A 24,775-nucleotide genomic window follows, 5' to 3' on the forward strand; every position below is an offset into this window, starting at 1 on the left:
AGAGAAACAACACTCGACTGCACCCCCTCACCTGTCAACGACATCACTCAGTCCTTCCTTGGGCCCGTGCTCTGAAGCCCTATACTCGATGTAGCGCTTATACTCGAAAGATGAACAGCTACCTCCTGCATGGCTCTTGTTTGCACAGAAATTCTACGAAGCACGGAACGCGAAGCGTCTCCGCAGCAGATTAGCCTTGATGCTCGCCACCGCTCCTTTGTACTAACTCAAACCGGGTGATCCTTACCTGGTAGCCTTTGCAGCGCCGCTGTATCTTTAACTGTCAACGCGTTGGCCGTTGTCTCCGACGCCAGAACACGGATATGGTCCCTCAACCATCTCAAGGGACGTCCAGTCCATCGGCATCCTCTATTTTCCTTCCACTCGGTCGACGAAGTTCCCGCGCATCTTTGTCGACACAGGCGGAACGCGACAGTTTGAACGCCGCTCTGGACCAGATACATACAGCAGCCTACCAGTCCGATGCCCTCACTGTGTTCAACGAGTTCGCTAGCCCGCCCGCCCCGGCGTCGGCCGTGGATGAAAAGAGCATATCTGACGAGATCCAGGGTGGTTTGAGTGGATTATATAGTCGATTACGGACTTCTGTTGGCGGGATGAGAGGTATGGTCAGCGGAGTAGGGAAGTCTGCAGATGAACCGAGACGTCATCCGTCGGATCGCTTGACTACGAAACGTACCCCAGATTCGGTATCCCTCGACACTCAGCACCATCCCGGCTCACCTTTGCCCTCAGCCCTGAACTCTCCAACCTCCGTGAGCCACCCGTCTACTCATGACGGTTCCATTGCGCCAGGCGCATCAAAGTCCTCAAGGGTCTCCTCCAAGGCCGGGAGTATATCATCGAAGGCCTCGGTGCCTCCGTCCGCGAACACACGACCTCATAGTGTCTCACTGCCCGCGGCGTCCGGTAACCCTGGTGCTGTAGATCCGGCGGTCACCGAAGTACATGTCAATGCGATCAAAGAATCTGCCCGTGCCATGAGTGATGCGTCTACCACACAACCATTGAATGACCTGCAACTACTGGAATCAAGTGGCACCGATAATGATGACTTCCCACGAAAAACGTCCCTGAGCTCTTCGGGATGGAGTCAGCAGCGAACACACTCCCCGGTCTTACAAGCAAAGACCTATACTAACGCCTACGATGGATCGGCGGTGGCGGATGCTAGTAGTACTCATAGCGGGAGCCAAGTTCGAGATAACTCCAGAAGGCCGGACGGACGCACAGGCCGTGAAGTGGACACGGGCTTCGCGGCTTCAAGTCGGAAGGCCAAGCGCTCGATTGATGAGACACAGGACGGCAGCCTACCTCTAGACCGAACGAGATCAAATTCGGCCGTATCAATGCAGCCGGATCTTACGACTAGTGCCCCAGCCTCCGGCACGGATAGCGTCAATTACTTTACCAGTGGAGAAGACAGCAATTACGTCGAAGGACGCACACCTTCCACATTAGCCACATCTATGTCGTTTGTCGATGGTGAGGGTCAGTCAAAGGAATCGCTGAAGTCCCGAGCCCAGAATGACAGCAAAGAAAGACCGCAAATTACTCGTTCCGGTCGGTTGCCTGGTTACCCGACATCGCAAATTTCATCTGTTAGTACTACCATGGGCTCTCCGACCATTATCACGCCCCTCAATACTGCTTTTGACAGAATACCTTCCCGAAACCAATCTCGCCGTCCGAACCCAGGTGACGGCGTCGTAACTCAGCTCCGAAGTAGACTACTAAGTAAGGATTTCTGGATGCGCGATGAAAATGCGAAAGACTGCTTTCACTGCGGGGAACCCTTCTCAACATTCCGGCGAAAACATCACTGTCGTACTTGTGGTCAAATATTCGATTCAAAGTGCACACTTCTGATCCCAGGCGAGAAGTTTGGCCAACCAGGAACAATACGCGTATGCAAGCCTTGCGAGCATATGATAAACGGTCATGATGATGATTCATCTGAGTTCTCAGACAGCGAACAAAGCCCCATAATGGCTAATCCCCGCGTGTCCGAGCTCAGCACCGGGAATTCTTCACGCGCTGGCCCGGACGATGATGATACAGCATCCGTCATTTCCCAGTCTCTTAACACTTCAAACAAAACACCCACAATGGCTATTCCAGCGACAAGACGTGCTGGAGAAGGGCACAATCGCCGCTCAGCCGTTCTTGAGATTAGTCCAGATCGGCCTTTGGCTAGACCAACGTCTTCAAGATCGTTAAAGTCTACCTTGAGTGGCCGACCTCATTCTATGGGACACAAGCGCCATCATTCCCGCCAACAAGTCATTCGCAATTTCAAACCCTATCACGACGAGCGAGCTCCTTTTCAGCGGCGTCATGGGGATGACTCTCCTTTTGAGATGCGCCTTCCTGCTTTCCACAAGGATAACATAATAGATCCAGACCTCGCTCAATATCTTTCCGACGACGCATCCAGTGGCGATGAACAGCCAAACCTACTAGCAGCAGCGACAGAAGGTCCACTGTCTAAAGGCGGCGTTGACAACGAAAGAACTATGCTAGGTGGCTTCTTTGCCTCGATGAAGAAGGGCCGTTCGGCTTTTGGGGACCGGAGCACTGTCGGATTTGCCCATTCCGGTCGTGACTTAGACGACAGCAGCATGAACAGTCTTAGAGCGGCAAACTTACCCCGTTCTTCTCGCCGTCGCAATCTCAGTGTCGCTAGCAGCATTCATCGCCAGTCCCCTCGTACTTCAAAGGAGGCTATATTCAACCCCTACGACCATCAAAATGCTGGGCAAGCTATACCCGCTTCTCTAAACGCTAGCGGATTCAAAATGACTAGGAGTTCCTCCATGAGAGGCTCTGGAGCACCGCCGGTTGAGATGGGTAAAGCTAGCTTACAGCACGTTCGTAAACTGCTGCGGCAGCTCCTTGATGACTCCTCAGTACCACATCCTCAAAGCTGGGAGACAGCACTTCTTCCCATTTTGCTGAAAGCAGCCGATGAAGTGGACCCGGAAGTTCAGAGTGGCGACGATATGGACATTCGTCATTATATCAAACTGAAGAAGATACCAGGTGGACGTCCTGGCGATACCTCCTATGTGTCAGGCTTGGTTTTCAGCAAAAATGTCGCGCTCAAAAGCATGCCCCGGAGCATTATTCAGCCAAAAATTCTCATCATCGCCTTCGCCCTGGAATATGCGCGTCATCAACAGCAGTTCATGAGCTTGGAGCATGTCATTCGACAGGAACGTGAGTTCCTTGAAAATCTGATCAGCCGAATATCAGCCTTGCGGCCCAATCTGCTGCTGGTTGAAAGGAATGTTTCAGGACTGGCTTTGGAACTGCTAGACCGCGCCGGGATTGCAACCGTGTACAATGTCAAATCGTCAGTCCTTGAGGCTGTTTCCCGATGCACGCAAACCCGAATTATCACTTCTATGGATAAACTTGTGACCACCCCGGTGACCAGCGAATGCGGCAGCTTCGATGTGAAAACGTACGTCTACGGAGGCCAACGCAAGACCTACATCTATATCTCTGGTTGCCAAAAGGAGCTTGGGTGCACAATTGTTCTTCGCGGAGGTAATGGTGATGTACTTGCAAAAGTGAAAAGGATCACTGAGTTTATGACTTATGTTGTGTATAACCTCAGGCTGGAGACTTGTGTTATGAGAGACGAATTTGCGCAAATTCCTGCGTCACCCACGGTCGAGAAAAAGTTTGATGAGGCGCACCAGCGGCCACAGTCCTCGCTAGCGACAATGCAAGACGCTGCGACAGTGCAGTCGACAAAACCCGTCACTGATAAGCAAGATAAGGGTGTATCAAGCGACGTTGCCGACGTCCCTGATGATGTTCCCATGCCGACCTATTATGAGGATATCGTTCGAGACCATGAGACTAAGCTTCTGTCTGCATCACCTTTCGTCAAATTTGAACCCCCATATCTTCTTATGCGGGCGAGGGCCATGGAGCGGAGACTAGCTTACCTCAAACGCCTTCGTGATCAAAGTTCCCAAGAGGACCAATCAACTGACGAGAAGACTAAAAACCTCAAATTCTCTCTTATAACGCCGGAAATGGTTCACGAGGCGCCCAAAGATGCATCTCCCAAGGTCAAAGAGGTCCTTCAAGCAGTCCATGATGCGGAGTACGACCGAGCCCTGCACCACTATCAGACTCAAAAACGCCAGTGGGAAGCCTACATTTCCGGCACAGTTGGTCTCTTCGACCCGTACGCGCACCAGAATATCGTCATTCTGTTCAGCCTTGTTTGTACTACAACGTCGGTTCCATGCTCAGGGCCAGATCTTCTTGCGTTGGAGTTCTATAATGAGCATGGAGATGATATCGTATTCGAGCCTGACTGTACACTCGGACAATATGTGGAGGACATATGTCTCAACGCAAATGCCGTATGTACGGCCAATGGCTGTGAAAAGCGAATGCATGAGCATCATCGCCAGTATGTGCACGGGGAAGCCCAGATTAGCATTTTCACTCAGCCATATCCCTCAAAGCTCCGAGGTTTTCAAGACACAATTCTGATGTGGAGCTGCTGCAAAATATGCGGCAATGAAACGCAAGTCTTCCCCATGTCTGATAGCACCTGGAAGTATTCCTTTGGCAAGTACCTTGAGCTTTCGTTCTGGAGCAAGAATCTGCATGCTCGTGCGGGAGTCTGCCCCCACGACCTGCAAAGAGATCATCTACGCTATTTTGGCTTTAAGGACATCGCTATTCGAATTCAATATGATCCAATCAATCTGCTTGAGATCATTGTTCCCAGAACGAGAGTGACCTGGAAAGTTGATAATGACTTGACGCTCAAGAAAGAAGTTTACTTGAAGAATGAGCAGCGCATTACTAAATTTATGCTTTCGGTCAAAGCACGGCTAAAAGCAATAAACGTTGAAAGTGTGCTACCGGATCTCGTGGAGGATTGTAAGGTGGAGATTGAGAATATGACCAAGAAGGCCAACGAGCATCACACTCAGATGATCAAGCAATTGCAAGAGAGGTACATGAATTCTCGGTATTGGGAGGTCATCCCCTTGAACAAGGCGATGAGGTCCGTTCAGGAAAAAGTGGTGGAATGGGATAACGCCTTCGCTGAGTTTGAAAAGAACTTTTTCCCGTCTGAGAAGGATATCAGACGACTGGCTACTCTGCAGTTGAAGAAGATTTTCCTGGACAGGGATGCCTCAGTCACTTCTCTTACTTCAAATGATGAACAACCGACAACTCCAACTGAGGCTGAAAATGAGCGGAGTCAGACTCCAGATGGTGCTCGTATAGTTCGCCGCATGACGCTATCCCCTGAGAAAACCCAGGATTTTCTGACTTCGGTTGTTGAGGAGCATTCAGGGGAGAAGAAAAGGGCCATACCTCCCGAAGACCATACCAACGCTGACGAAATGCGCTCAGCTGCCCCGTCTCCTACCCCAGAGGGAAAACTCACTTCAGCATCACAAGAATCTCTCCACGAGGGTGCTGAAGTTGGAACTGAGACACAAAATGCGGATTCATTAGCTGACTCGGCCCAGGATGAAATACCTCAATCCTTGGGCAATGAAGGCCTTTCAAAGCCCTCGGCTGAACGAGACAACCCGGAGGTATTCCCTGAAGCCGTAGAAGTGGCCGAGGATAAGGTCGGCGATGCGGGCAGAAGCGAGAGCAATGACGTTGAGCAGCCGACTGTTGGATTGCCCTCGACGCCACAGCACGGTTTCTCTGCCATTCCACGACCATCAGAAGGTTCGTTCCGCCTCAATGGGAAGTCCTCCTCTCCACCACTACTGCGCGCGCGAACACAGCCTGTCCTGAATCTGAAGGATCTTGCGCCGGACTCAATTAGGGGCACAAGACTTGGTCCAGGCAAACTCCAAAGGTCTAGCGGCACTGTGAGCCCGCCATTAGACTTCAAATCGAAAAACTCAGATAAAAGGTTGTCAGAGCGCTTTAATCTTAGCGCATTCCGAACTGCACGGCTCACACCGGGTCAATCTTTGATACCTCGCTCAATACCTTCGAAGAAGAATCGTGTATCATCTCTGGCCAAACATTTCGAACAATTGAGCCGTGAATTTGAGAAAGAGCGCCAGCGTGAGCGAGCCCAAAGGGCTGCTAAAGGTAGCCACTCCCGTGCGTACCCCCTTGCTTCGTCGAAGCCCATCGTGGAAGTGTACAAGAATGTTCGCGAAGCAGTGGAAGAGCGCGAGCCATCCGCTGAGGGTGACGACCTTCCCTCATCGGTCCCGCGACTTTCAACGGATGAGTCAGGTCGAGGGAGCCAGGACTCGGCAAGAGCTCCGTCAGACGAGGAGCAACGCCTACAGCCTCCAACCCCTGATCCATCCGCCGCTGAACCGCCAGCAAGCCAGTCTCAGGAAATTGACCATAATATATCCGAAGCCGAGGCTGAAGAAGGGCACAGCGACGAAGAGCGCACCTCAGTAGACGGGCATCATGTTGCAGATGCAAGCGACGAATTGGCTAAAAATTCACCGGAGGATGAGTCTATAGACCTGAAGGAGTTACCGAAGCACGAAAGGAGTACGCTCTTGAAACTGTTGACGAACTTTTGGTCAGAGCGATCAGCCAGCGGTTGGGCGCCTCTTGATTACCCACTCACCATGTCTGACCACGTCTTTGCCGACTGCGATATAATCGTGCGCGAGGACGAGCCAAGCTCACTCATAGCATTTGCCTTAGACTCCGGTGACTACAAAGAGAAGTTGGCTAGCATACAGAGACGGCATGAAGAAGCAGGTGACAATTCGCTTGACCTGGAACGTGGCGTGGAAGCAATGGATGAGGCGCGGGTAGAGCATGCGCTGCTGCGGTCTACCGGCACCCATCTCAAGTACCAGTTTCAAGAAGGGCAAGCGAAGATGCTGTGCAAGGTCTTCTACGCGGAACAGTTTGACGCCCTGCGGAAAAAGTGCGGCATCGCAGATCGCATCGTGGAATCACTATCCCGGTGCGCCAAGTGGGATTCGAAAGGAGGAAAAACCAATTCGCTGTTTCTGAAAACTCTTGACGACAGGTTCATTCTCAAGTCGCTGTCGCCCATCGAGACACAGGCTTTCTTGAAGTTCGCTCCTGCGTATTTTCAAATCATGTCTGAAGCATTGTTTCATGAGCTCCCATCTGCAATTGCAAAGATGTTTGGCTTCTACCAGGTGATTATCAAGAACCCTGCCACAAACACCGAGTTCAATTGGTTCCTTCTTCTAATGGAGAACCTTTTCTACGACCGAGTGCCAACACGGATTTTCGACCTCAAGGGTTCAATGCGGAATCGTAAGGTGCAAAGCACCGGTGAACGAAATGAGGTTCTTCTTGACGAGAACATGGTGGACTTCATCTATGAGACTCCCTTGTTCGCTCGGGAGCACTCAAAGAAGCTTCTAAGCCAGAGCGTGTGGAACGATACTCTCTTTTTGGGCCGTCAGAATGTCATGGACTACTCGTTGATGATTGCCATTGATGAGAGTCGCTCTGAGTTGGTGGTTGGAGTTATTGACTGTATCCGTACGTATACCTGGGACAAGAAGCTCGAGTCCTGGATTAAAGACCGCGGATTCGCTGGTGGAGGCAAGAACCGGCCTACAGTGACCAGTCCGAAGGAATACAAGAGTCGGTTTAGAGAAGCTATGGCGCGTTACGTGCTACAGGCACCAAGGTTAGTAACCCCGGATAGTTCTCAGACCGTAGCTAACTTTGCTCAGCTGCTGGCATCAGTTTCAATCATCACGATATGCGCCAATGGAAGCTCATGGGCACTTGAGCCACCACCACTCTCTGACCGAGGGAGACGCCGCTGAAGCTGCTGGACACGGCTTCTAGCTTGCGACCCTTTGTACATGACCTACCAAGCTGATGAGGATACGAATATGAGTTATGATATGATGCATAGATGGACATGATTACGACCAACAAGACAGGGGACAAATGGGAAGTCTACGCCCTCATTTTTACAGCCATTTGTACACAACGCAGTACCCTTCTTTTATGTTCACACCTTTCGGTAATCGGGTCTATAACTACGAACACATGCGTACATACTAGACATACTTTTAAGTCTCTTCGGCTTCTATAGACTCACTCCATTTCGAAAGTATATACACAAAAAGTAAGGCCTTCGATGCCCATTCTCCGCTACGCCGAGTGGATGCCGAACCATCGGCGGAAGTCGGGACGCAGCCCGGGCTCATGATTTGCCGAGATCATATGAAGACGTACCGCGCGGGATAAGTATTTTCGTGGTTTTCGTAGTCTGTTTCATTATTATTTTTCTGTTCCTCTTCTTTTTCTACCTTTTCGAGAATCTCCAGAGCTGAATAGGACCTTGAGTAAGGGTCGTGCCTTCTGAATGAGTTCGCGGGCTCACGGGAGCACCTTCTGCATCTGACCTCTCGAGGAGCTCCCGCGGCTCGGCCGATTTCGATTTGCGCTGCGTTTCCCCGCAAAGTGCGCCTCCTCGGTTTTCTCTTGATTTCCTTCAGCTCTTTTCTACCTTTTTCAAGGACCAAGAGGATCTCGCTTTCGCCGACGATCTTGCGAGCCCTTGAGCTTGCGGACTTGATGCGCGAACACCTTATCCTACACAAGCTATCTGCCTACCTAAGGTACCCTCGACTACTCAGTGGTTTGACGGCTGGCGATTGAGTCAACTGCTACTGATTTCAAGTGACGTGCGAAATAGGAATTCATTATCTAGCTTTTATACCGTGCATCATGAGAACCACTAACGATGGTTTGCTAAACTAACGCCAAGTCAGGAATTCGAAATTACAGGCTATGTTCGTTCGCCCTCTCTTATCAGGGCGAATCACCCAACGAGAATGAGGAGCACCCTTCGGCTCATCGCCGAAGCGGTACCAAATGCAGTGATACGAGTCAACACGGGTCGCGCACTTTGGCAGATTGTGGCGTTGCGGCAGACCTCAGGGTGCTCTAATCCAAGCGGACCGGACCATTTTACAGTGATTCCTACTGTTCGATCGCTATCGGTACCGCTGTGCCTTCCGTCGAGGAAGGCGATGTCCTGGGATGAGTTTACTCAGACAGACCAAGGTTCTCCTCGGCGGGGACCACACGGACGGTGTTGGTGTGGCCCATACCACCGCGCCAGCCCTGGACACAGACGATGTTGTCGCCCTTGTTGATGATGCCGAGCTTGAGACCGTGGTTGATACCCCACTTGAGACGGCGATCGACGTCCTCCTGCCAGATCTTGACGTTGAAGTCGGGCTTCTTCTCGGGGAAGTAGAACGGCCAGACGCCACGGTACAGGTGAGAATACTGCGACAAGTTAGTGGACGCGCACAAAGAATCAGCACCATCAGACTTACCCTAGAAGCAACAGGGTTGCGAGAAACCATGATGATGGGGCAGACAGGGCGGTACTTGGAGATCATGCGGGCAGTGTTTCCACTACGACATTGTCAGCGATGTTGAAGATGATTTCGGATGGTTACATACCTGGTGGTGAGGACGACAATGGCGCCGGCGTTCAGCTCCAGACTGGCACTGACAGCAGCCATGGCAATGGACTCAACGGTATCGGTGGGACGAGGAGCGAGGTTGCGCAGCTCGTCGAAAACGTTGAAGTGAGGAATGGCAACCTCGGCAAGGAGACAGGTCTCAGACATCATGGTCACAGCCTCGCAAGGGTAGTTACCCTTGGCGGTCTCTCCAGAAAGCATGACACAGTCAGCACCATCGAGAACAGCGTTGGCGACGTCGGACACCTCAGCACGAGTGGGACGGGGGTTATATGTCATGGACTCGAGCATCTGGGTGGCGCAGATGACGGGCTTGCCCTTGATGTTACACTTGGCGATCATCATCTTCTGGGCGATGAACACCTTAGGGGCGGGAATTTCGATACCAAGGTCACCACGGGCGACCATGACACCATCGGTCTCCTCCAGAATCTCGTCAAAGTTGTTAACACCTTGTTGGTTCTCAATCTTGGCGATAATCTGGATTTCACGGCCCTCTTCACCGAGAACCTCACGGATGTGGCGGATGTCGCTACCACGGCGGATGAAAGAAGCAAAGACCATGTCGACCTTGTTCTTGACACCGAACTTCAGATCGCTGATGTCCTTCTCGGAAAGAGCGGGCAGGTCTACGTCGGTGCCAGGCAGGTTGACACCCTTGCGGGAAGAGATGTTGCCGTTGTTCAGGCATCGGACGCGCAGAGTCTTGTCGTCTACAACTTCGAGAACCTCAAATGACAGGATACCGTCATCAACATAGATGAGCTTGCCGGCAGAGATCACCTTGGTGATGTTCTTGTAGTCGAGGTACCTACGGACACCAAGTTAGTCGCGTGGACTCATGCGATGAACGGGTCATGGAGCCTACATGTTCTGGTCATCGGAGGCGGTGGCATATTGCTCATCGGTGGTGATGTTCATCTCATGGCCAGCCTTGATGGGAATGTCCTTGTCGTCGACGGTGTTTCCGGTACGGATCTCAGGTCCTTTCTGAATTCCAGTCAGATTTGCAACGCGACTGTCCCGAATGAGCCGCACTCACAGTGTCAAGAGCAATGGCGACGGGGCGTCCAGCCTGCTGCTTTTCGGCTTCCCGAGCGTGGTCGATAACGGATTGATGGTACTATGTGGGTCAGATGGAGTTTGATTCTGAAGCCATGAAATCAATTACCTCGTATGAGCCGTGAGAGAAGTTCATGCGAACGACATTGAGACCAGCTATAGAGGTTGTCAGCTCAAGTACGACTGTGGTCATTGCGTCGCCGTACCTCTGCGGAGGGCATTGATCTTCTCAACGGAGTTTGTCTTGGGACCTAAAGAGCGCGACGTCAGTCGGGGCGAACGAATTAAATTTTGGCGATTCGTGGATCGAGTCGCAAAGCATACCGATGGTACAGATGATGGAGGTGCGGCGGAAGTTCTTTGCCGGCACCATCTCGGTGTTCAGCTTGGAGTGCCACTCCAGCTTCATCCGGTTGGACAGGTGGTCGAGGGAGGAGCTAGCGGCCATTTTGAAAGCTTCCCTACTGTGTAATCTGGTAAGGGTGTAGAAAGGTGAGTGAGAGGTGCGGTTTTGGGGAGAGGAGAAGAAGGAGATAAGGGAAAAAAAGCGTTGACTTCCCGGTGAGAGCGAGCGCGGGAGAGAGGGGCTCGGTCGGGGTGTGTGGCCGGGAGGGAAAATACTGTTGGCCGCTTTGCTGCGGCTTTCCCTGTCTCGTCTCTATCGGCCGGTTCCCCGTGGGCCAGTATTTTCCATTATTCATGCCTCGCTAACAGACTACGTAGTAGATATCTATCAGAACTATTCCTGTGGTCACTCTAATTGCAAATTCATTACTAACTGCAGCGGTTGCTGCGGTTTCGCTCCAATACTGTTTTATCTATGGTTGCTTTTTCCTGACGTCAAACAGAGCATCAGGAGACAGCTCCAAGCATTGGCATGAATTCATAGCTGATGATCTATCTCCGTACTCGCGAATTGGTTCTTCCGGATGCACCGCCCAGCAATAATAATATGCTACCAGAACTGCAAACTAGAAGCGGATCACACCCATAGCCTTGGGAGCCTAGATCGATAGCTAGCGCAGTATGTTGTGTATCCCACCGATGTCACCGTAAAAATTGTAGCCTGTTGCGGTCATCACGGCTCCCACTCCTACGATCTCTGGTGTCTGATTGGCCTCGCAATCAACGTCGTTCAACCTCTTCAGTCTGCCACAAGACTCGGTCATTTTGCCAATGATAATCTTGATCGGAGTAACCCTTATGCCGGTTCCGTATCGGACAATCTATCCCCGGCTTTGGTCCGCTTGTATAGGCTTAGCGTATCAGTCAAGTCAGCCTCACGTTAGGTAGTAGTTACCAGCCACATGAAGCCCAGCCACCAGCACCTGCCCGCAGTCATAAGCAGACACCACGTGAGCGTCACCGCATCCGCCGCGGAGCAGATACAAGGCTACTGAACAATCAATAGCTCTGAGCTCGCATTCTCCATATCCGGCTCACCGAACAAGCTCAACTCTCTAAATCTCATCCTTTATCGCACCGACTACTCTATATTGCTTTTTCCGGCGTGGACATTCTCTAGCCCTCAACCGTCAACATGGTGGTGCGTACCAGGCTCCTCCGACTGACTCCGACAACCTACCCAAGTACCCGATGAGTGACTGATCGATTTGTCCACTCTAGCTCGGCCGCCTTACTCACTATGCCTTTGATGCTGTGCTCTGTAAGTCTACTCTCCTGCCCACGAACACCTACCATCGCAAGAAGCTAGCAGCTAACCGGAGCCACACCAACAGTCTCCGCCTTCCTAGCAGGCGTCAAACGCTCAACCGGTCTCACGTAAATACCCCGTCCATCCGCGCATACACACACACACACAGAGATACCCCGCGTCCCGGCGTGGTATCGCATCAAGAACAAAGATCAAAGGAAGAAGCTAACGTCCCCACCCCGCGCGCACCCCCGCCCTAGGCAGGGAGCGCGGGGAGTCAATCCAGCCCCAGTCTCGATTCCGACAAAGTAACCGATAACAAGGACTTCAAGAAGTGGATTGACAATTACCTGGGCGTTGGGGAGTGGGTTATGGACCAGTCGATTGCGGTGCTTGGGTCGACGAGCTATTTTGAGAGGAAGCGGTGATTCGCCTTTTGAGGTTGGGAATGCGAAGGGTGATTTTATAGAGGTTCATTTGGTGAGAGGGGTGTGTGATGGTACATTGGGTTGGGGGGACTGTATCTGTTTTGGAGATACTGCTGACCAGGGCTGTGCTTGGTCGGTGCTGAGGACGGTTCCTCTTCACTCATCATGTGGATATTCGTGTTGTTGCTGTTGATGCTGTGCTGTGATATGCAAATTGGCGTTATGGATGCTACTATCTTTACCTTTACGTTATACCATCGAGTTGAGCTTGATGTGTTTCTGGAATTGTTCCAATGACATGACATATCCTGGCTTGCGTCCACATAAATACTTTATCCCTGGCGTTGCGAGAAGTTATAAGCAGGAAGCGGTGTCTCTAACCAAAACTCGGGTATGATAAAGTAATGTATTGCATTCATTAAAGATAAGACGAGACCGATAACTCCAACTCTTCCAAAAGTAAGGATGACTTTCGTCATATCTAACTCTAATTACACAGCGGAGTAATGCGAAATAAGACATTAGAGAGCGGCCATGTCAGAACGCCATGGTATACCAGTATTGGAACGATCGAGAAGGAGCAAAACACCTAAGAACACCATTGATAGACCATAAGGAGGTAGATGAGTAAAGCGAGCCCGTTCCGTTACTCGTGAGTTCGTCAAGCATTATCTATATCTCCAGAAAGGCTCATTGTATCATGTCCGGATGAGGCCGTCAATGTCCAAGCGACGGTAATATGTGATGTGGCCCATGGACTCCCAGTAGTGGGCGACGCAGTCAGGCGATACGAGGATAAGCTGGGATGTTATAAACGTATCTGAAAGGTCAGCAGTCGTCTTCAATAATGTGTCTCATGGTGAGCGTACCATCTCTAAAGCCGAGCCCTGCAACATGACCTCTACTACGCACCACCCTTGCGCCGTGGAAGAGGGCTTCGGTTGCAATGCGGACTGTGCCGCCGGGCCCGATGTCGTCTGATACGAACGAGAATTGACCTCGAGGGACATTGGGATCACCGGTGAGCTTCACGGCCTTTAGGCTTCCCCTCTGGATGATATCATCGTTCTCTGGGTCGCGGGCATCCTGATCCTCGCCTTCCTGGTCCCGCTGTAGGAACAATAGGAATTCACATCCGTGTGCGGAGTAATCACCTACCCAGATCCCCTGGTATGGCTTTTCTTTAGTAGGGGTGTACAGACTTGGATCAAGAGTGCTGTAGGTTGACATGGTTTCTTGCTGTCCTGCGGTGAACATTGGCAAGCCCAAGCGGAAATGCGCCCATCGCCGGATTCGGAAGGCGTACTCTGATATTTGGGACAATTGTTGAGGCACGCGGTTCCATTCCTTCCAATGGACTTCTGGATTGCGGTAAACGCGGTGATCACTAGGAATATTCGCCGGCGGCCACTGTGTGTCTTCGGTGAGCCGTTCGGGGTCCGCCGGCCGGCAGAGAGAAATCGCGTTGTAAATGTATTGGACTTCGACGGGCATCGTCATTCGGTTCTCACAGTCAAGATACTTCCGTCGTCCGTCTGGAGCCTTTTGCAGAAGAAGGATAGGATCATCAAGCCACAGGCTCACTTTAGGCTCGAATGCCTGAATCACAACATCAGGGTTCCATTCCCAGACCTGGAATTTTGATGACCGCCTCTCTGTAGTCACCCTGTATGCCTCGATAACTCCCCGCCGGTTATCATACCGGGCCAATATGAGATTGCCGGTGTGCTCTGTATCCGAGAACCACACCTTGTTTCGCGGGATAAACCAATATGGGTAATGGGTGATGTAGAGTGTGCGGAAGGAGTCGAAAATCCCAGGGTCGTGAATCGGATATGGAAGATTCGAATTGACCAAGTTCGCCCAGAGAAGGTCATTGTTCGCATGTTGAGATAGCACACGGCATGATTCGGAGACCCGAGCAAGATCGAGTGCTGGGAGATAAGAGAGGATATCGAACAGGAGCTCGGGAGGTAGTTGAAGGAGCGGCGTCTTCAAGTTCTGCAGTGTTACATAGTCTCGGTCTGTCAAGGAAGAAGTCTGCTCTTCATTCTCTTCTTGATGCGACGAATCTTCCGGCTGCCCAAGGGGCGGTGGCCACTCCATGAGTGCAACAGCCATGAGGGCGACTAAGAGCGGTACAAATAGAAAAGGTCAGCCAGTAACTGTTGACAGAATTCGACCAGTGTCGGACGGCGACAATCGACTAATATGAGCCGATAGATCGGGGCTCCAGTGGGTTAGTTCCAACATCGGGAGACAGACTAAGTGAAGACGTATTTATCTCGAAGTTGTGTATCGGAGAGCCAGAGCTCAAGCTGTGAGTGGTTCCCCTCACATGACATCACCGGCCGTCTATGGTTGCAATTTTGCAAATCGCAGCCACCGACCGTCTCAATGTGAGCCCAGAACGTCTTCGAAGTCGAATTGCTATCTCTTTGTCTTGTTTGCATGCTTTATAGACGGTTTCACATGCTTGTACAAACAAAGATATTGTATATAAAACTCTAAAAACGCAAGCTTGGCTCGAAGTCTCAAAGAGCCCAGGACAATGCCGCAATGCAATACCGCTGCACTCCTCGCATCATATCCTAGGGGACAGCAAGCGCGATGTACACGTAGGTCCGAATAGCAATTTCTCGCAGTTTTACATGCACAATAATAACCCTCAATATAGGTGGTGGACCTCTCGAGCGGGTGGTTGCCTGGACAGTGGAAGCTTAGGCAAGGGGTCACCTGACTGCTGCCTTGTTTACTCCTTCCCGATTGGGTGAACATACTGCCACGCGCAAGGATTCTGAACCGGATCATAATAACGCCTCCGGCCCTGGTGGACGTGTTGTTACCTGTCAGGCGTGTCTGTTGACTGGAGCCCCTCGTTGCCTGGCCTGCCCGGTCCATATCTACCGGGGTTGCCTCCTCGTGCACTCATCTACGCTCCATCCCACAATCAAGTTCAGTCATGGAGACCCGCAGCAGGAAAAAGAAACGTGAGAGCTCTGGTTCAACCACCGAGCAGCGCCCTATCCCTCGTGACAAGTCTGGTCCCAGCGATGGCCGTGCTATTCGTACTCCACGTCCGCATAAGAGAGTGCGATTCTCGGACGCTGGCCCTGTAACGCAAGGTGTCCCCGATGATTCGACTGGCCTCACCCCAGCCTTGTGCCGGGCATCGTTCAAGGATAGAGATAGTGCTATACAGCGCACCCCAACTCGCTCCTCACGTCGCCACTCGACTCCTCTCGCGCGGTCTCGCCGGGTCACTGACAGTCCGATGCCGCGAGCTTCAACTTCGCCAGAGAATGTGCTGCATTTCACGCCTTTGCGACAGCTTCTGGACACGCGGACCCAGCGTAGGATCAGACGCATAGGGTTGAGTGACGAGATCAACAACCTTGAACGCGAGAAGAGAACAGCCGCCCAAAATGAGAAATCTCTTGAGACATTGCTGCGCGAAAGAGATTCTTTGAAGCAGGAACTCGAAATGGTGAAGCGAGGGAAAACTCCAACGAGTCAATTATCTAGCGACAATGGAGAGTGGATGGCACCTGGAGATCGGATCGAACACCTAGAGTCTGATAACGATCGACTGAGGGCGCAGTTATCTTTTTCGGCCATGGACAATTATCGCCACCTTACACCATCCGAAAGCGATGCATGTACCGTGGACACGATCCTAGTCAATGATAGCGGCTTCGAAGGAGACACAGTATTCATGTCAGATTCACCTACTTTCCATGCAGCCGACACCTATGCAAACCCAGACGAGTTTTCGCTCAGCCCAAGCCATCCAGCAGTCGACGTTCCAGTCCAAACTTCACGCGATACGGACCTGGAGTTCACCGCCATCTCTCAGGATCTGGAGGCAGCACGGAAAGAAAAAAGAGATCTGTTCGAATCGTGTCGTTCTCGCCTGAACTTGCTTGGTGGAACTGCCCTAGAACGGCACCTCCGTGAAGGATCACCTCCAGCGGGATTTCTCGACGATATCGTCCCTAGCTTAATGCAAACGCTTGCCAGGGCTTCAGATGCCACGCAGACTTTGAGTGATATCCAAAGTGAACTCTATAGCCTAGGCTTCCAAGGTGCTAATGCCCAGGAGAGCGTAGACGAACTACGCAACCGATTTCGCACTGCTCGTCTCGAGTTGGAGCGGATAGTCCCTGGAGAAACAGCCAATGTGGGCTTATGCGACGGCATGTCCACTCTCGGCGCACTTGTGAAGCGAGTTCAGACGTTAGTCGAAAATCTCAACGAGGAGCAGGCACGCCATCAAGGCTCGTCTGATCGTGAAAAAGCTTTGAGAGGACAGTTCGACATGCTTCTCGTCCGCTATGAGTCCGCGTCGCAGAGTATCCTGGACCTTGAAGAGTCAATCGCGTCTTCTGCGGGGGATATGCTTCACACAAGGATGCGGATGCAGGAACTCGAACGCGAAGCGCAGGATCATGTGGTCACCAATGACAGATTGAAGGTCGCATTGGACAAGTATCGTGATGAGGTCACACGTGTCGAGGACATCATAACCAAGCTAGAAAGCGAGAACGCTGAGCGCGCCGAGACTCACACCCAACAGATATCGGAGTTAAAGCAGAAGATCGCCGAGGAAGAAAACAGCCGTCACGCAGCTCAATCAACTATCGAGAACATGGAGAATCTCATTCGCGAGCGAGAAGAAGTGATTGAGCAGAACAGAATCCGCGTTTGTGACCTCACTGCCAAGGTTGAGAGCATTGAGCGCGAGCGTCAACAAGCAGTCGAGAACTTGGAAAAGAATGCCACTGAACACGAGCAGGAGATGGGATTGATGAATGTTCGAGTTGGTGAACTAAATACAGCATTGGAAGCAGCCAGATCGGAAGCCGAGAAGCTCAGTCGCTACAATGCCGGGCTCAAGGAGCAGCTGCGACTAGAAGTTGAAGCCAAGGATGGTCTGTTGGATAAATGGTTCGCAGAGCAGACACGAGCATTCACCTCGATGAAGGCCGCGGTCGGCGCTGAGCGTCGCAAGGCAAAGGTGCGGGATGCAAATTGGGAGCTCAAATCGGACGAGATAGAGTCAGACGACAAGGGTCTCGACTGTGAACCCATCACCCCGGTCAGTATGACCCGGTTTGTGGACGTGGAGGTCGGCCGTGGCAAGCACCGCAGGCGGCTTGACAGCGGAATTGGTGTTCTCACTGAGGATGAACTTGAAGACGACGTGGACGTGGTTCCCTCTGACCCTATCGATCTTTGAAGGGTACTTGGCCATCTTCTCTGTCAGTCCAATCTTGTCAACATAGACCACTACTTTCTTGTCTTCATAATGTAGCGATGTCCTTCATTCTTACGATAGTTGCGCATGTCAATCTTAATGCCCATCCCCAAATCTATCAACTACTGCCAAATCGGTCGCCGTAGCCTTTGCCACTGTGACCAACTTCATGAATCACAATGCAATGATTGTTCGTGTTCATTCCTGTGTTCCAGGCCTGGAGGTAGGCTGAATTTGTGTAGTCACATCATCATGATGGCTTGAAATAGAGGAGAAATATGGGCAACTGCACGAGGTTGTGCAGCTTGAAGCAAGCTCCTTTGTACAATGTAGCTGAGCTAACAAATAATAGGGGTCCTGGAAAGCAGAGAAAAGCTGTATAGTCACGTGATATGTGCAACATTAGCGTTATCTTATCGCATCTATGACGTCTCTTCTACGAAGGTGGCCTTGAAAATGTGGGCGGTAATTGTACTTGACTTTATTATTGACCCTGTACAATAGACCTAGACTTCTCTATTGACCAGGGTCTTGCATTTCAGTACTGTGATCATTATCATGGCCGAAAAAGCCTCACAATACCGCCTCAAGGTCACGGCGGGACCTTCCTACGACCCAGCAACCCACCAAGAAGTCCCAGTAAACCAAGACAAAACACTCCATATTTCCAACGAGCAAGCTTCCACGAATCTCGCTGTCCGGATCCAGAACTACACTGGTAACTTACCCCCACTCCTCTAGACCCAACTTAACCGGTGTTCTCTGACAATGCTAACTTGCGATGCGCAGGCTTCCCCGACGGCGCCCCCTCATCAAACCCCTACTTCAAGCACCAGGACCACGCCAAAGACCAATACTCCATCTCATTCGGCATAAGCTTCAAGAGGCCCGTCAACGGCAACGACCTCGTCTTCGGGAATGACTTCGACCGTCCAATTCGCGACAGGCTACCGCCTGGCTTCAACGCCGCGCTTCGGCTCGTCCAGTGGACGATTGACCCCACGCTTGATGGCGATGCGTATGCCGATAGACCATACCTGTATAGCCCTGCGCTGGCGACGTGGAATAGACTGAGGGTTGGAGATAAGGGTAAGCTGCCGGATGTGCATGGGGTTGTTGTTGAGGAGGGCGAGGAGGAGGGGGTCGATGTTAGGGCTGGGAAGGGTGTACCTACGGATGTGAGTGGGCGCCGGGGGTACTTCCAGAATGAGGAAAGGCGGAAAGAATGGGAGTTTGAGGAGGGGCGGGTTTATTTTGCGGACTTTGGGAATCAGTATTTGGACTTTAATGGTGCGTTCTTTTCTTCCCTTCTGCGCCTTGTCCACTGTCTGTTTCAAATCCTCCGCGGAACCGTTGCTTTGAGTTCAAGGTAACTGACTAGCTGACCTTCTTTTGTGCAGAGTTCACCCTCCGGCTCCCTGGCTTCAACATCAATGCGTTGCACTATATCGATGAGAAGACGCATTCGCTGCGGTATGTACTGAAGAACCGCGCCTCCGGGGAGGTCTATCTGGTGGTCCTGTTTACTTTGGTTCATTCCAGTGACGGCCATGGGGATAAATCTAAAGAGCTGAAGGAGAATGGAGGTAGGTTTGACTGGGAGGAAGAACCGTCTGCTGGAGATGTTGAGTAGGTGGATGCCCTGCAAGCTCGCGGGTACTTTTAGAAGTATATATAATTAGATTACTATCGTTCACTCGACCAGGTTCAATTCGAGTTTCCAATAGACCGTGCTGATATGGTAGCGTCGTAACCAACTTTTATTCATCTAGATAATGTCCATCCATTATATACGCGTACTTTACAGTCTCTTGAGGACATCGTTGAGAACCTCGGTGGTGGAAGCCTTGCCGCCCATGTCGGGAGACAGGTACTTGCCCTCATCGAGGTTACCGTCAACAGCGGCGTAGATCTTAGCAGCAGCCTGCTCCTCGCCCAGGAACTCAAGCATGAGAGCAACGCTGCGCAGAGTAGCAATGGGGTTGGCGATGTTCTTGCCCTCAATGTCAGGGGCACTGCCGTGGCAGGGCTCACCAATGGCGAAGTTGTCACCGACGTTGGCGCTAGGCACAAGACCCAAGCTGCCAACCAGAGCAGCAGCACCATCAGACAGGATATCACCGTAGAGGTTAGGGGCAACAATGACATCGTAGTACTCGGGCTGGCGGAAGAGCTTGTAGACCATAGAGTCGACAATCTGCTCCTCGACCTCGACGGAGGAGAACTTCTGGGCGGCAAGGGCAGCGCGGGCGGTCTCGCGGAAGAGACCGTCGGTCTGGGAAAGGACGTTGGACTTGTGCGTGATGGTAACCATGGGCTTGGTGCGGATGCCAGAGGCGTTGGCTCCGTCGCGGATGTTCTGGCGGCGCAGAGCAATCTCACCGGCGATCGTGGAAATACGGGACGAGGCGCGCTCGGAGATCTGCTTGATGGCGCGGGCGACCTTGCCGTTGGGGGTCTGCTCGGTGCTCTCCTCCTTCACGTATAGATCCTCAGTGTTCTCCCGGACAATGACGAGGTCAATGGGCTTGCCGGCGCTGGTTCCGGCGGTGGTCTTGACGGGGCGGACATTGGCGAAGAGGTCGAGCTTCTTGCGGAGGGCAACGATGGGGGAGGAGTAACCGGCGACCTTGGTGGAAGGAGAGCTACCAAATATCAGACTTGTTCTGGTTTGGTAGATTGTCAAGCTCACCTGACAGCTCCGAACAGAGCACCGTCACACTCCTTCTTCAGGATCTCGACGGTCTTGTCGGGCAGAGCGGAACCGGTGCGCTTGAAGCAGTCGTAACCCGCATCGAGGTCAACAAAGTTGAACTTCAGGTTCAGGGAAGCGGGGAGAGATTCGAGGATTCGTCTACCGGCCTATATAAGCACGGTTAGTATCTCTTTTTGCTCGTCTGCCAATCCCACTTACCGGGATGACCTCCCGTCCGATACCGTCACCGGGGATGAGACCTGCGCATAGTTGTCAGTAAGCTCTGGCTATGCGGCACAACATGAAGAAGGACCAATTGACCTATGCGAAGAGTCCTAGCAGCAGCCATTACGAGTATCTTGAGTTTCCTGCTAGGCAAGAAAAACGTCCGCAATCGGAGGGAATTGTTTTGTATGGTGGCGGGAAGAATATTGATCCGGGGATGTCGCCGAGGGACCGGGACTTCATCATGATCACCACGAGATATTCGTACTCTGTTCTATGGTATCGCAAGATTGTGTGGTAAAGCGACTGCTATATGTCTCAAATAGTCTATGGCGCCGCTGTAGAACGTACAGAAGGGTATCTATCTGCGAATAGCATTGGGACTTGAGGTAAACATCAGCTTGAAGGAATATATATCTTGACTAAGATATAGTCCAAGAAATTCTTTGACGCGTTTTCTCTTTGCAACTACCCTAGGAACAACTTATCCCCGACCCAAACTTGACCGGAAGCTAGAAACAGACTCTATGTCTCTAGCTGACTGTCCTGGTTCTCACCAAGCTCGCCCAGTGAAGCTGAAGCGCTACCCAGGATACGGTGCTTGTCTCTCGAGCCGAGGTTCAAGCTGTGCCCTGAAAGCCCCACTTCATAGATGGCATTTTAAACGTTCAGATCTAAAAAGATATCCATGGATTGCGAGCGGATTGACTTGATGCAGGCGCAGACGTCAACAGGCATCATGGAAATTGATATCTTGAGCGATGCTACACTACACCGTCATCGACCATTCAATTGCCATAGGGCTGGGGATTGCAGGAACTGTGGAGGCTGGAATGGTGAATGAAGGAGATAATGTGTTGACAGGATATCGTGCTGCTTTGTGGACTTCTGTAGGATTTTCTGCCCTGGCGTTTGGTATTGCCCTAGTGTATGCAGCCTGCACGAACTCGGAGGATTTGGTGTTGAAGCTAGGACCATGGACGAGCACGAAGGCTTTTGGTGATAGGATGAATTGAAGACTAACGGGAAGGAGCAAGCGACAGCAATGTAAACGTGGACTGCCACTGCTCGAAGCTTGCTGGAATGGTGGAAGACCTAGTATTTCCGTCAGGATGGGAATATCGAAATGAATCAATCCATGTATGGAAGGGCAGCATGGGAGGATGATGTAACCATCCAAGACTCTTCGATCCATCGCGTCTCCAACTTTCGGTCAAGTTCAACTTCTTCCATTCAAGGATCGGCGAGATGTAGCGAAGACATCATGGCACCAACTACTCATTCTCAACCTGAACAATGAGTGTCCATCACCACCTCTCCCATGCATCGCCGTCCAAACAAGACGCAGCGATCGCAGATGCGGCAGCGAGTCATGCGCGAGATCGGTTACACCCGTCGCAAGGAGCATTCCACAGTTTCTCAGCCTGAAACGGCGTGTGATCTAAGTGACACATCTCCACATGTTCGAGACCATGTTCCTCCAAGCGTTGAGACTCCATCTCGTTCTCAGAACCTGTCAATATCAACTATATGTCCCAGCCTCTATCTTACCGTCTGTAGTTCTCCCCGTCACTCTGAATGTGGGATCGCAAAGGGTGCTCCAACATAGTATGTGGCTTTTGAGGCATCTCTCTTTGGACATTTTCTAACCAGGCTTCAGTGTTCTCGGATACGACTTCAAGCAAGTTTCGTATTTATCGAGACCGTTGGTATTCCCTATGCATGACCAACCCTGCTGCGTTCGACTAGATGCTTGCCACATACGCTACCCACGTCTCCCATGACTTGCCGGAGCACAACTTGCAGTGTTCCATACTTACGAACCATACCAAAGCTCTCGAAGGAGTTCGAAACCATCTGAGTGCTTCACTAGCAAATGACAATCAAGTATTTTATGGCACGCTGAGCGCAGTTGCGGCCTTGGCCTGCTACTCTCCCTTGATTGACGACAGGCTATCCTGGGTGCTGCACATAACCGCTGCTTCTGGTCATGCTTTTCGCTAACCTGTGCAGGGTGGAATCAATTGGTTGCTATGCCTTTGACATCGCTCCAGTTTTGGGCTACCCCAAAAAAGATCTCCAGGGCAATAGTTTTGAGCCCTTATCTACCTCCTTGCTTGAGAAATGCCAACCTTCCTGCACCCCTTAGCTCCGCCGTGAGAGCTTTGAAATGGGTCAACGCACATCTGTCGCTTCGAACATTTGTTTCTGGCACATCCTTCTGGCATAACCCAACAGAGGTAGACCAGTTAACTCATCCGCTTACCTACCAACTTCTGTCAGAACACGGCGTGGACGAGACTTCGCCAATATGTTCCTGCATCCGGTCTGCAGCACTACTGTACCTTGCTGAGTTTCGACAAAAATCAGTCATTAGTCCCGTCGTGACCGATTTGCATCTGCAGCGGTTATGCAATGCAATGGAGGCTATCGATCAAACCTCGGCCGAGCCGAAGCCGACGCGTTGGCTGCTTACTGTCGGCGTTATGGAAGCGAAGTATACCGCGGACAGACAATCACTTCACAGTCGACTTCGCGCAGCATTTGAAGAGCTGGGAATAGACTCGCTACTCCTCTGGAGGCTGCACTTGGAGGCGGTTATTTGGCTCGACTGCCTGTTTGCTCACAAGCTGGACATGATTTGGACCGCAACCAAGCGTATACGGATTCAGACTGACAGGAACGTCCGCACAGATTTAGGCTAAAGGTCTTAGGCAATAAATAGAGCATCTGAAGTAACAATTATTCAGTCCTAAGGGGCAACTAGAGGTGGCGTTCAACCCTTGAGAGATGGCAGCTGTAAGGGCGCCCTAGCACCCAGATGTTCTCTACTGACAATGATAAAGCTTGGCAAAGTATCTTCGACCAATGAGAATGAAGTATTTAGAACCTTAATAAATTTAACTAAAAGGATTGCTTGGAGAACTAGATACACCATGGCCTTTAGCCTTTTTATATAGGCCTTGCCCGGAGGCCTAAGGCCTTTAAGTAATTTTTTAAGCTATTTTTATTTAGGAAGTAAGTAGTATTTAAATATTTTTATATCCGCGCCCTTTATAGCTACTTTTTAGTTATTAAGGTAATTTAGTATAAGGCATGCCTTTATTTTATTATTTAAATAATACTTAAAGCCCAAGGTCCCCAAGCTAAGGTCCCTAGTTAAAACTAATATTATATTAAACCTAATATTATATTAAATCTAACGCTATATTAAGTTTTATATAGTAATTTATAATAATAAGGTTTATTAAGCTAAATAAGTGCCTAAAATATTTTATATAGGTAATATTAATACTTCGCGGTGGCATAACCTGGGTGCCTTAGGTATTATTTAATAATATAACCTAGATTAATGTTAGCCCTAATAATTCCTCCCCTTTTAAAAAAATAAATTATTCGCGATCTAGCGCTAGCTATTTTAAAAAAATAATAAATAAGTAATTTATAATACTAACTTATTATTATATTATAATATAATAGTGTTTTTTATTATTACTATTCTTATTATTTATTATTTTTGGTTTAAGACATTAAATAATATTTAATACTTTATTTAAAATATCTTATTACTTGTTTACTTTTAAAAAGGCGCCTGATTATAAAAATAGCTTTTTTATTAGTTTAACCTAAGTTTAGTTTTTTTAAAACTTTAAATCTTAAATTACTTTTATATAACTAGACTATATAACTTTATTTTAGCTTTTATTTTACCCCTTTACCTTATTTTTTATTTTAATTATACTTAAGTAAAATTATTCTTTTTTTAGTACAGCGCTGCGCTTTATTAATATTAAAAAAGCATGGTTAATAATTTTTTTTACTAAAAACTAAAAAAATAAGGTTTAAATAAAACCTTAAGGGCCCCTTACTTTTAAAAATTACTTTTTTTTAATAGCTTGCCTAGTTACTTCCCTGGTGGTAAGTCCCCTAAATAATTTTAAATAAAGCTTT

General features: G+C 50.3%; 6 protein-coding genes across 6 annotated transcripts; 3 read left to right on the top strand and 3 right to left on the bottom strand.

Moving 5' to 3' along the window:
* Positions 1 to 323: 323 nt before the first annotated feature.
* On the top strand, positions 324 to 7,842 carry DSM5745_08802 (1-phosphatidylinositol-3-phosphate 5-kinase FAB1; the record flags this gene model as incomplete). Its single annotated transcript, XM_026750818.1, has 2 exons — positions 324 to 7,678; positions 7,725 to 7,842. The coding sequence occupies 2 exons, from the start codon at positions 324 to 326 to the stop codon at positions 7,840 to 7,842; spliced, it is 7,473 nt and encodes a 2,490-aa protein (XP_026600831.1).
* A 1,212-nt stretch (positions 7,843 to 9,054) lies between these two features.
* On the bottom strand, positions 9,055 to 11,013 carry DSM5745_08803 (pyruvate kinase CDC19; the record flags this gene model as incomplete). The annotated part of the gene is made up of 8 exons (XM_026750819.1): positions 9,055 to 9,300; positions 9,351 to 9,432; positions 9,481 to 10,314; positions 10,372 to 10,493; positions 10,546 to 10,626; positions 10,675 to 10,721; positions 10,772 to 10,816; positions 10,890 to 11,013. 8 exons carry the CDS (start codon positions 11,011 to 11,013, stop codon positions 9,055 to 9,057), a joined length of 1,581 nt encoding a protein of 526 aa, XP_026600832.1.
* A 2,332-nt stretch (positions 11,014 to 13,345) lies between these two features.
* On the bottom strand, positions 13,346 to 14,768 carry DSM5745_08804 (F-box protein; the record flags this gene model as incomplete). The annotated part of the gene is made up of 2 exons (XM_026750820.1): positions 13,346 to 13,467; positions 13,517 to 14,768. The coding sequence occupies 2 exons, from the start codon at positions 14,766 to 14,768 to the stop codon at positions 13,346 to 13,348; spliced, it is 1,374 nt and encodes a 457-aa protein (XP_026600833.1).
* An 841-nt stretch (positions 14,769 to 15,609) lies between these two features.
* Positions 15,610 to 17,886, top strand: DSM5745_08805 (uncharacterized protein; the record flags this gene model as incomplete). The annotated part of the gene is made up of 1 exon (XM_026750821.1): positions 15,610 to 17,886. One exon carries the CDS (start codon positions 15,610 to 15,612, stop codon positions 17,884 to 17,886), a length of 2,277 nt encoding a protein of 758 aa, XP_026600834.1.
* A 576-nt stretch (positions 17,887 to 18,462) lies between these two features.
* Positions 18,463 to 19,537, top strand: DSM5745_08806 (DUF1769 domain-containing protein; the record flags this gene model as incomplete). The annotated part of the gene is made up of 3 exons (XM_026750822.1): positions 18,463 to 18,622; positions 18,694 to 19,194; positions 19,305 to 19,537. 3 exons carry the CDS (start codon positions 18,463 to 18,465, stop codon positions 19,535 to 19,537), a joined length of 894 nt encoding a protein of 297 aa, XP_026600835.1.
* Positions 19,538 to 19,705: 168 nt separating this feature from the next.
* Positions 19,706 to 20,948, bottom strand: lysB (homoisocitrate dehydrogenase lysB; the record flags this gene model as incomplete). The annotated part of the gene is made up of 4 exons (XM_026750823.1): positions 19,706 to 20,549; positions 20,597 to 20,766; positions 20,819 to 20,859; positions 20,921 to 20,948. The coding sequence occupies 4 exons, from the start codon at positions 20,946 to 20,948 to the stop codon at positions 19,706 to 19,708; spliced, it is 1,083 nt and encodes a 360-aa protein (XP_026600836.1).
* Positions 20,949 to 24,775: the final 3,827 nt, after the last annotated feature.

The sequence above is a fragment of the Aspergillus mulundensis genome (genome assembly GCF_003369625.1).
Source record: "Aspergillus mulundensis strain DSM 5745 chromosome Unknown scaffold_10, whole genome shotgun sequence".
NCBI lineage: Eukaryota > Fungi > Ascomycota > Eurotiomycetes > Eurotiales > Aspergillaceae > Aspergillus > Aspergillus mulundensis.